Here is a 12158-nt window from a genome sequence, read left to right as displayed (position 1 = left end):
ATGCCCTCCTCATCGGACTGATGTCCTTAACGTTCCCTGAGGAAATGCGCCTGGATGCCAGGGAGAAAGAAACGGAAGCATGCAAGTCGCAGAGAAGTCCATTTGGCAGCAATAATTTATCATGGAAAAAAAAAATGGTATTTAGCTTATGACAAAGAAGCAATGGATTATAAACACCCGTTCCTCAAAGCCATTTATTCTCAACTTTCATAAACGACTAGGCTTTTACCGCTACTGAATCCCTTCGCCACACCAGTAACGAGCCAGCAGTGTCCCGTCACCGAGAACCATAGGGGCAAGGGCCTGAGCGTGCACAGTGAGAACCGGACTGTGAGGCCCCTGCCCCCGCCGTCCCCCGGCCCACTCCACCTCAGCACCATATCCTTTCTTCCTCGAGTGAGAGGAGCCTATGTGTGTGTCTGCGAATATATACATGTTCCCACACACGTATGAATGTGCAAAACGAAGACATAAACAGGAATTTTTCTTATAACTACTTAATCAAAGTGAGACTTGTTAGGGGGAAAGAAGTGCTTCCCAAAAATCTTTCTTCTGACTTGACAGCCAATTATTGGACCGGAGAATACTGCTCGAGGAAACCATGCAACGAGTACTTGCTCGGCTGTTACGCAGCAAATGTTGTCAACTGAAAGGCGTAATGAGCTAAAGAAGCTATTTGATTTATAGCCATTTCCACGTCTTCCACCTAGAATAATTCCTCTTTCTTAGAAATTAAAATATTATCATAAAGAAAGAGTCAAGGAGCTACATCAACAGGGACAAAATATCATTCAGGATTCTCCAAATTTCTCAACTCTTCAGAGAACTGGCAATAGGAACTTTGAGGGAAAACTGACTTTTTTGTGTCCGGATTATTCCTTCTCCCTGTTCCCAACTCACTAGCTTAGAAACTTTAAAGACGTTGGAGATCTATCAGCTGACAGTTCTCTACTCGGCCCCTCTTGACCAACTGCCCGTTCTGTCCAGCCGGAACTAAGCCAGATGAAGGCGAGTTAGACTAACACGCCTGGAAAACCACCTGAAAAGCAATGAGCACCTGCAGTTTGCAGTTAAGGCCAGCGAGGAGCTGCCCTCTATAAACTCTCAACTTTCAAGTCTACCAGTCTCTAGAAGTTTCTCTTATTTCTGTGCTAAGATAGTTTTCTTCTCTCTTATTTCAAATTATATGGACAAGGGGAAGAAAAAGAACACATTCGTGACTAAGAAAACAATCTGTGCAGCTCTGCGTGGGACTCCAAGGGTGGGGCATTTAATACGAATGCAAAGGCCTCAAAGTTTAATGGCTCAAGATCTGAAACTGCACCGGTTCCCCCTTCCCTTTGACACTCAGGGAAAGTTGAATCGACTCTCTTGAATCCTACTAAGGATCCAGAATCCTGAGTCTGTAAGCCTGTCTGATATAAAGGAATCAGACACCTGAAAAGTCTGGGTTACGTAGCCCTCTGCCTTGGGCACTGTATCTAAACTGTGTGTGAAAGGCATTCCTAGAAATAAACTCAACCCCAGCCACGTTCCACTGTTAGGTCAGCAAATCCACAGAGTTTCTGCCTAGAATGGGAGGCATCTCAGACTTCCAGATGAACTTAGGTGGAAGAGAAAACACAGGTATGACACATCCAGCACCCTGGTCCTCGTCCCACATATATTTCTTCCACGGTTTGACACTAGTACTAAGATCTCTAAGCGAGACAGACACTTCCACACACACACTGTTCGCCTGGCAAAAAAGTGGGATGAGGATCATTCTACTGGGCGTCATTTCTATTTTTCTTCCTTGTGATGGTTAATTTTAAGTATCAACCTGACTTCGCCATAGGGTGCCAAGATACTTGGTCAAACGTTACTCTAGGTATGTCTGCGCGAGTATCTTTTGGTAAGATTAATATCTGAAGCAGCAGAATGACTAAAGCACATTCCCCCCCCAGTATGCTGGGCCTCGTGCAATCAGCTGAAGGCCTGAACAGAACAAAAAGGCCAATGCTCCTGCTGTTGAGGGGTACCGCCTCCTGCCTGACTGCGTCAGTCCTTCCTGTCTTTGGACTCAAACTGAAATATCAGATCTTCGTGGGTCTTGAACTTTTCGGCTTTTGAACTGGAAAGAACACGGCTCGCCCATGCTCAGGCCTTAGGAATCGAACTGAACGATAACCATCGACTTTCCCCTGGCTGACAGGAAATCCTGGGACTTCCGAGCCGCCGTAATTGCACGAGCCAATTCCTTACAAACCCCCACAGACACACAGACACACACACGCGCACACACACACCATCAGTTCTGCTTCTCTAAAGAACTTTGACTAATACACTCCTTAACCTAAATTAACCTGGAAGTCTGAGATGCCTCCCATTCTAGGAAGAAACAATACAGATTCATTAAGTGGGCGGGGTCTGGGAAATGGCAAAATGAGCCTCACGTCCTCTATCAGAGCAAAAGAAAGTGAGAAAAATTCAGGTAACTTAGACTGATGCTACCTGCTGTTCTGTGGACTGAAAAGGTAAATCTCTGCCCCGTACTTTGTTTCCACCCTTCTGTGAAGCTACTCAGATCCTTTCTAGTTCTCTACTCGTACGTGAAAATACAGTCAGTCGCGTGTCCTGGTACCTCGAGACACTTTAACAGGCAGACAAAAGTTTCCAGGCTGTCATAGTTTTTCTGAGACAGCTGAATACTGGCCACTAAATATTCATAATATACTCATATCTCCTCCCGGCCTCTTTAACCCCCATTCAAAACCAATGTGTATTCTGGGGCTACATGTCAACAGCCTTAGCAAATAGCTCACATTCTGCAAAGAAACAATCTCTACAGAGGTATGACATGAGAGGCATTATGAAAAAACATCTTTTATTACTTCTGGGCCCAACCTGAATCATACCTTATGGTGACAACTTTTCCAGGCAGGCAATTGATTCGGCGAGCCCCTCCCCCGCTCTCTTCTCCCTCCCCCACTCCATCATCTACCGAAGTACAAAGGTATCTCCGACCCCCTGCCCGCGCCCCCAGAATCAGTGTATAGTGTGTGATAGTCAACGAAAACTGAGGGAAGACTCCTAGCCAAGAAGTGGCCTCCTTGTTCTGATCATTCTAAACTGTGAAGGGCTGCTATGACCATATAAACGGTGCCCCTGTCACCCTTTTTGGTGCACCAACAGTGGTTACAGGTTCTCATCATTCCCTTTTGAAACTCTGAGGTTCCAAGGACATTTTCGATCTTCTTCAAATGCTCTAAAGAGCATGTGCAAGTCCACGGGACACTGTTAGGCTAAAAAAAAGTAAGGCACACCTCTCCGAGGCCAAATTGTTTTGGACATAATCACGACAATCAGTTTCATTCCAAATGTTGCCAGAACCAAGCCAGAAAGGTTTCAGAGGTGATTAACGGGCTTAAAAAATAAAAATGAGGCAACGTAAAATCTCAATTCCCAAAGACCAACGAATTACTAAAAACGGTGAATTGGCTGTAGAAGCAGTGATGAAGTAATTCTATTTCTGTGAGGGAAATTACTTTAAGGTCCCCAGGACAAAAGATAGTAAACGAGTTGGGGATCATTAAAAAACATCAGAACCAAAGATTTCAAACATTTGTCTTTCTGTACCTGTGTGTTGTCCAGCTCATTCCCAAAGAGGAACCAGAATCGGGTCCCTACCAACAGAAGACCAAGACATGTCACGTTGGTTTCTGTGGAAAGTGCATCTTGTGAAGTAGTCTTTAAAAATTAAAATAAGACCAAAAGAGTACAATGATAAGCCACTTTCCCCTTTCCCCTGTAATTTTTCTTTGATTTGCTCTCTGAAGGTTCAAGACAAAACAAAGTCATTAGTCTCAGATTCCTGAATTAACCTGCCCTCAATTTACAGCTAACGTGGCCAAGAGTATATGCTTTTGTACATTTAAAACAGAAAGACTTTACATCAGCAGGACTTCAGGGCTCTGGTTCCACTGTGTTTACTGTAAAATACACTAGTGGTGGAGTGGAGGCTGGACAAGGGGGTGAAAGCATCCATTACAAAATAACGGGACAGACAGCAGGCCCCTAGCTACACCTTAAGGAGCTGATTCTATTCTGGGGGGAGGGGGGGCGGGGAACCCACATAATTAAGTTTCACACTTATAAAATTATCACTCTGAATTCAGGAATAAGAGACATTTGGTTGTAGATACAATTCTGTCTACAGATGCTAACTTTAAATTTAGAGAAGAAAAACACTCACTGCATTAATATTATGGGTTGCGGTTTCTTATATGATTCCTAATCCACCTACTATTTTTTGTTTTGATAACAATTTACAGCTGCGATAAGAAGAGTACCACAGCCTGGCTCAGACGGTCTTTAGCTTCAGAAAGTCCATCGGTCATGTAGCTGGCTGTCACTGCTAAATCTGTTGCTTGCAGAGGCCTCAGAGCTCTGGGTTTGCCAAGTAGAGTCCTCACCATTTAAGCTCTTCCTACATATAGGACAGGTATCGTGCTGAAACAGAAAGACATCAGTCCACGTGAACGATCTGGCCTGAGAAGCTGGCCGTACTAAACACGTAAGAAACCTGAGAGCTGGCGGGCAGAAAGCAAAAAGGGCACAAGCATCCTCATGAGGCGCACACGGGCTCCCAGGTGGGAGCGAGGACAGCTCCCAGACGCCACTTTAACAACAGACAGAGCGGGTTCCAGGCCGGCCACTCAACAACTGCTAGCACACACCACCAACGAACTATAGGACGAGAGAGCTGAGGCGGTCTGGAACAGGGGTCAGCAATCTTTCTCTGCAGAGACAGGTAGGTAGGTAGCGAATATTTTAGGCTTCGCAGGCTGCCTACTGCCTGCGCTGCAGCTGTTCTGCTCTGCTGATGTAGCACGAAAGCAGCCAGACAATCTGTAAACAAATGAGCCCGGCTATGTTCCAAAAAAGCTCATTTACACATGCGGACGTAGCCACAGCGATCTGTGGGCTGGAGTTTGCTAACTCCTGGGCTGAAGTTCCAAAGAGACATCTAAAGTCCTATAACGGCGCTACTAGGAGTCAGCCAAAGGCTGAAATCTGACCTGCCTGGCTCCCCTGTTAACCGCACCCTCACCTTCAGCCACGCCTCCCGCACCCCCCCAGAAGACATGACCGGCACAGACGACCCGCAGACGCCCCGCAGCCGGGCTGTCTGTACTCACCAGTTCTAACCACGGCACAATACAGCTGCTGTGAAAGAAGTGGTTGCAGGGTAACTGCCGAACTTCCTCTCCCACCGTGTAATCTTCTTTGCACACTGAGCACTCTAAACCCGTATCTGTCGGAGGAGGACATGCCTTTTAAAGTAAACGAGCAACATGGAGGAAGAAAAAAACCAGCCCAATGTCTTTAACAACCAAAGGAACGCACAAAGAAATGACACAAAGGATATCCAACGTGCAGGCAGAAAGAAGCAGGAATTTTAATTCAAAATGAGGGTAGAGGCGGTAGTAGACAGGGATGTGAAGAGGAGGGCTGATGAGCAGGCCAGTTCCCATGAGACCCAGACAGGAAGTAGGAAGTGTACAGGGCCGACTCTCCAACGCAAAGAGATGGAAGGACTCGACTGGGGCTTCGATTATCTGTTAAATAAACTAGGAACATCTTCCCAAATGTGTGCCAGGCTCCTGGCAGTTTGTACTTAGGAAACACTGGCAGTCTGTCCGCCACACGAAGGGACTCACCTCGGGACTCCTAGCGGCTGCCATGCAGTGTCGCAAGCCACTGTTACCCTACTATTTCCACACTGCACATCCTCTTACAGCGTGGCTGCCCTAAAGCACTCTAAACAGGTTGTTAATTCAGAGCAGCACCAGCAGGTGGTGCTGCAGAGCTGCAAAGCCCTGGGGTAGCTCAGGCCCAAGACCTGAGACAGAAAGCCTTCTTCTCTGAGGAAATGGCCACAAACTAAATTGACAGCACCGCATTGCAAACTCTGAGTTTCCCAAATCTGGCTAACGACATCTGCTAGTCCATCCCCCCAGTGGCCGGGGTCTGCGACATGCCCACAACACTCAACTGCCTCTGGAGGCAGATTTATCACCCCTTCCTCTCTAACCCCACCACCGCAACCCGAATTCCAGCTCTTACTTCTGCCTTGTCTACAGTAACAGCCTCCCAGGTAGTATCCCCATCCCTGACTCCAGGCCTTCATTCCTACAAACATATCCTACACTGGCACCACCTCGTTTTCCCTAACGCCAGCTTGGTAGCCATTCCCAGCTCACCTTTGCCCGGATTCTCAGCTGGTAGCTCGAAATCCACAGGTTCAAAATTATGAACAGCACCTGACCTCCCCAAATCCGAGCCCGCTCACAATCCCCTCGTTCCCGATGATGGCGGCATCGCCTCCGTAGTTACAAAGCTGAATCTTAAAATCGTCTTCGATCCTTTCCCCTCCTTCGTCCCATGATGCATAAGTGACGAAAGCCTTTCTGCAAAATGACCTTTCCTTTCTGTTAGCACTGCCACCACCTCCTGAACCCCGCCTGGATGCTGCACCAGCTCCTTAAATTCCTGTTGCTGCCTTCTTCCCCTTCCAATCTACTGTAGACACTACCTCCAAACTAAGGTACTTTAAAGGCCACTTAAAGTTCCTCATCTCGCCACGTGGGGACCCACAACACTTATGTACGTCAAAATACCCATCCACAACTACTCTGCCAGTTTCCATGTCCTCTGTAACAAGGCCGCACCCTTCCTATCCAGTCATACCTCCCATTAGTCCCCACACCAGATTCCATTTCAGGTCTGATGAGGTCACTCTCCTTATACCTGATTCAGACACCATGTCCATGCTGACATTTTTACATCGGTTCATACTTCTCCCTAAACAGAATGACCTAAGATGGCCCATCCCGTCTTTAAAATCCTCTCTACTCTAAAGTGGAATGTGTGGGGAAAGAAAACCCCAGTGCAAAATAATGTCCTTTATCACTCAGTTCCTCTGGTGCCTATAAATAAAATAATATCTATGTCTAACGTACCTAACGAGAGCTGACACAGAACAGATGTGAAACAAATTCCCATGCTCATTTTTTTCTCTTCCTCTGTCTCCAAAGTCAATAGCATTTGCTCAATAAGATTTTTTCAGTTATCTAGTTGGTGAGTTTTGCTTTGCTTCCCCTAGTAAGTTCTTCAAGAAATTGAGTCCTACGTATCTTTGTACCTTTTGATTTTCTGCATGGCATCTAGGTAAGGGACACGGTAACTGCTCAGGAAATACAACTGAATAACTGTAACAAAGAGGATGGGCACCTTCGACGGCGGGCACCCAGGCAGGAATTTCAGGAGTCCTACAGCTTCGTGTAAGAACCTTAGTATAGGAAGGTGCTGGAATACTGAACAAAGATGAGAAGATGGCAGAATAAAAGGAAAATGAACCTACCCACTTGTTCCTGAGTTACTGTCACGGTTGGGAGGGATGTGATCTTTTCCTTGTCAGCTGGGGGAGGCCCTGTGTTTTCCAGTTGTCCTAAAAGCTACAACGAAAGAAAACAAGAAGTGGCAGACATCTCACTCTCCCCGGGGAGTGAGCTGCTCCAGCCGAGGACGAGCAGCGCAGGGATGAGAAACGTCAGCGCTTCACTCGCGCGGGGCTCGGAGGCCCGGGTCTCCCTCTCCTGCTGCCAGGCCAGTCGTGCTCGCTTTATAATTTCTAAGTAATATTCGTGTAACTCTACAGACAGACCCATCACTGCAAGGCCCACCTTAGGCATAAAGCAACTTCAGAGGCAGCAGAAAGGGTTGTGATGTCATGAATAAAACTACAGCTTAACCAAAGGTAATAATTAACTGCCCAAAAAGTTCATTCTGCTGGAAGAAAGAAAAGGTGGGAGTATGGAAAGTTGTATAAGGCGAGCCAAGAAATAGGTACGTCATTACCTGCAAGACTTGGATAAAAACCACAGGCTTTCTATTCTCAGCAATCCACAGGGAAATGAAAAACCAATTAAATTAAAATAAACATAAACGAACGGAAGCAATTACACATGGCACGGGGATGCCGCCTTCTGCTTCCTTCCCCCGTTTCACCCCATTTACCCCTGCTCGGGCACGTGAGCAGACCCTCCTCTGATGAGAAGTACTTGTTTATAGGATCATCATAGGGCTGAACATGAAGCCAAAAATAAAAGATACTGTTTGTTACAGGAGAAGTCTTTTCTTTTAGAGGTAAAGTCGTCTTCTAGAAAGTCTCTCAGATACAGAAGGTAAATGGATGCTGACCTAAACCTGTAAATCATTTATCCCTTTGAGTAAATACAAACCCACAAGCTCAAAATATTAGGGAAAGCAGAGTGACTACCATTTCTGAAAGCAGCAGAAGGAAAGCAGGAAGGCTACGGAACCGAGACACACTGAACACACCCACGAAAGGCAGCTCCTCACCTGGGTTACAATGGCATCGAGCCCTGTCTGACCCCAGGCATAGTCCCCAGGGTTGGAGTGCAGCAGCCCGCTCCTATACGTGAGATGAGACAGACGGCATTAGATGGGAGCAACCAGGCTCTGCCTTACACCACAGAAAAAACTGGCAGAGGGATCCTGGTCTCTCAGCCCTGGAAAAGCACCAGATTTCTAGAATCGAGTGGCAAAGAATTTCAAAGTATTTTCAAGGTCACACGTATTATCTAAAGGTAGTCAGTCTCTCATTCTCTAGGAATTCTAACTAAACTGAATGGAACCTAAAATGTGAAGCTGCCTAAAGTACCACATGACACTCGAAAGCAAATAGTGACAGAGTGACTCACTTCCTGTTGGTTAAGAAAAGCCTGTCTTCTCTGTGCCTACTTTAACATTAAATGTAAATGCAGCTGCTTTTTAAGGAGCGTTTTCCCTCCGTGACTGGCCAAACTCCAGCCGACTTCCCTCATTCAAAGAGGCTGCCTGGGTCCCAGGGGCAAGGGGCTTCCACACAGAGCAGCGGCCACAGTGGCCTCACCTGACTCATGACCTAGAGCACTTCCAAAGCAGACCTGGCGGCCCCTCTTTTTGGAGCTGCTGGCATACGACTCTAGATGACGAATGTCCAGACTCTTTGGGGAGGACATGTTTACAGAAACTAAAGGCTGGGAAATTAGGTAACTGTGTAGATGAACCGAGGGCCCTCTGAGCAAAGGAGCTGTCTGGGGCAGAGTCAGAAGGGGCAACATAACCGTCCAGACAAGAGGAAACTCCATCTTTACCCTGCCGTGCATAAATATCACTCTGATACTGAATTATAGGCTTCTGTTTCTTCTGACAAACAATCTTACTTTGAAAAAAGGAAGTTAGGTGTAAGTTTTCAATTTCAGAAACTCTTAAGGAATAAAGGCATCCCATATGATAAGGAGAAACCCACAAAACAGATGCCCAGCCCATTGGGGACCATCTCATCCCCCACCTCAACACACCCCGGAATCAGACAAGCCCAGTGCCCAGACATCCCAGGCCCTCATAAGCTTGGACAAAAAATAAGTTCTGATTAAGTTTGGGCTTAGCAAATAATGGCAGTGTAACGGTCTGGCAACCACACCTATATACTCGCCTCCACAGCTCACTATGGCATGGACACTAACTGTAGTACCTAAAATGATGCTTTTCCAGCACAGTAAGACAGAGGCAGTTAGTTACTTACCAGGATAAAGGGTGTGGGGATCCAGGAACCGCAGAATTTGCAAAGAATCCTGCAAAGAACTGTTGTATTATTCTGTTGGAGGAGAAAAATCAGGTAAGACAATAGACCAATGAAAGTACAAATATCCACGGCTGACCAATCAATCACCAACTCCCTCCCCAAGCCACAGTGGCTTTTCACTGACTATTACACAATAGATAGTACCAGAAATCAGTCTGCTACCTGGTCCAGTGCTTTTGTGCTACTATGGCAACCTTCCTGACTTCTGCTGTTTTATATGTTATCTTATATGATAGGCTGGAGAAGGATCTGATTGGATGGTGTAGTTTTCAAACTACGTTCCTTGGACCCCTCGCAGCAAGGAGGAGAGACTGAAAAGAAATTCTGGGCCAATCTCTCTATAACAAGGGTAGTTCCATTTTTGTGTGTTTTACACATTGGATCTCTGTATAAGAGACTATTTAATGGGCCCTTAATTTTTTTTTTTTTTTTTTGAGAATTCCATTTTACAAACACTTATCAACACGCTATATTTGGTCCTCAAATACTTACAACACAAATACAAACAGATGTTTGAAACTTGTCATTCTGAAGATGGCACATCTACCCAGTGCTTTATCCTAATGAGTTGGTCTTTGTCACTCAGAGATTATGGGGCAATGTCTCAGCCAAAAAAAAAAAAAAAAGAAAAATCACTGAAGGAATTTTCCCCTAGATTTTTGTTTTCTGAATGCTATGCACTCCCCTCTCTATCTTTACTGAGATATAATTGACATGCTATGTACTTTTAACCCCCTGGTTCCCACTTCACTTATCAGGCCAATCAACATGACAATGGCGGCAGCCAATATTAGCCTCTCCTTATTCCAAAGCCCCACAACAGCTAACTATACTATTTACTTTTAAATATGTCCAAAAATATTATTATACTCCTCTCTTAAGTGTAGGCTGGATTTAGTTTTTTTTTTTTTGGTTTTTTTTTTTTTTTGAGGTGTAACTGACACATAACCTACCAGTTTTAGGTGTACTACATCTGACTCCATGTTTGTATATTCCAAGTGATCACCACAATAAGACTAGTTAACATTAATCACCATGCAGTTACAAAATTCTATGATAAGAATGTTTAAGATCTACTCTTTTAGCAACTTTCAAATGTGCAGTACAGTATTATTAATTATAAGATTGTAATTCACTATAAACTATCTTGTGGTTTTCATTTGCATCTCCTGGATAATGCAGTCACCATGCTGTACATTATATCCCCATTATTTATTTTATAACTGGAAGTTTATACCTTTTGACCCTCTTCAGCCATTCTCCCTACCCCCTCTGACAACCACCAATCTCTTCTCTGTAACTTTGAGCTTGGTTTTTTGTTTTAAGACTGGATGTGTGAGATCATATGGTATTTGCCTTTCTCTATTTTATCTCACTTAGCATAATGCCCTCAAGGTCGATCCATGTTGTCACAAATGTTAAGATTTCATCTTTTTTTTAATGGTTGTACATTCCACTGCGTATATATGCCATCTTCTTTATCCATTCATCCACTGATGGACATAGATTGTTTCTATGTCTTCGATACTGTAAATGTGGCAATGAATGTGGGGTGCATATTTTTTCAAATCTGTGTTGTTTTCTTCAGATAAATACCCAAAAGTGGAATTGGTGAATCATATGGTAGTTCTACTTTTAATTTTTAAAAGAACCTCCATACTGTTTTCCATAGCGGCTGCACCAATTTATAGTCCCACCAACAATGCGCAAGTGTTCGCTCCCTTTTATCTGCATCTTTGCCAACACTTGTTATTTCCTCTTTTTGATAATAACCATTCTAGCAGGTGTGAAGTGATATTTCCTTGTGGTTTTGATTTGCTTTTTCCTGATGATTAGTGATGTAGAGCAACTTTTCTACGCACCTGTGGGTCAACTGTCTGTCTTCATTAGAAAAATGCCTATTCAGATCTTTGCTATTGAGTTGTATGAGTTCTTATTATTAACCCTTTATCAGATACATGATTTGTAAACATTTTCTCCTATTCGGTGGGTTGCCTTTTCGTTTTGTTGATGGTTTCTTTCGCTGTGCAGAAGCTTTTTAGTTTGATGTAGTCCCACTTATTTATTGTTGCTTTTGGAGTCCAAAAAATCGCCAAGATCAACGTCAAGGAGCTTACTGCCTATGTTTTCTTCCAAGAGCTTTATGGTTTCAGGTCTTACGTTCAAGTCTTTAATCCTTCATTTTGAGTTAACATCTGTGTATGGTGTAAGACAATTCAATTTCATTTTTTGTATGTAGCGTCCAGTTTTCTCAACACCATGTATTGAAGGGACTATTCTTTTCCATTGTATATTCTAGGCTCCTTTGTCATAAGTTAATTGACCATATACGTATGGGTTTATTTCTGGGCTCTCTGTTCTAACGACAAAGGTGTCTGTTTTTATGCCGGTACCATACTGTTTTAATTACTAGAGCTTTGTAATATAGCTTGAAATCAGGGAACATGATGCCTCCGGCTTTGTT

General features: G+C 44.5%; 1 protein-coding gene across 1 annotated transcript in view; it reads right to left on the bottom strand.

Moving 5' to 3' along the window:
• Positions 1 to 2849: 2849 nt before the first annotated feature.
• Positions 2850 to 12158, bottom strand: part of RNF115 (ring finger protein 115) — a 49421-nt gene continuing 40112 nt past the window's right edge. Inside the window, exons 5-9 of the mRNA XM_011366188.2 lie at positions 9635 to 9706; positions 8407 to 8479; positions 7406 to 7499; positions 5181 to 5296; positions 2850 to 4491 (exon numbers count right to left, since the gene is read on the bottom strand). Coding sequence (XP_011364490.1) covers positions 4360 to 4491; positions 5181 to 5296; positions 7406 to 7499; positions 8407 to 8479; positions 9635 to 9706 — 487 coding nt within the window. The 3' untranslated portion in view covers positions 2850 to 4359. The remainder of the gene's footprint in view (positions 4492 to 5180; positions 5297 to 7405; positions 7500 to 8406; positions 8480 to 9634; positions 9707 to 12158) is intronic.

This window comes from Pteropus vampyrus, unplaced genomic scaffold, assembly GCF_000151845.1.
Source record: "Pteropus vampyrus isolate Shadow unplaced genomic scaffold, Pvam_2.0 Scaffold6, whole genome shotgun sequence".
Lineage (NCBI taxonomy): Eukaryota > Metazoa > Chordata > Mammalia > Chiroptera > Pteropodidae > Pteropus > Pteropus vampyrus.
This window is presented reverse-complemented; position numbering and strand designations above follow the sequence as displayed.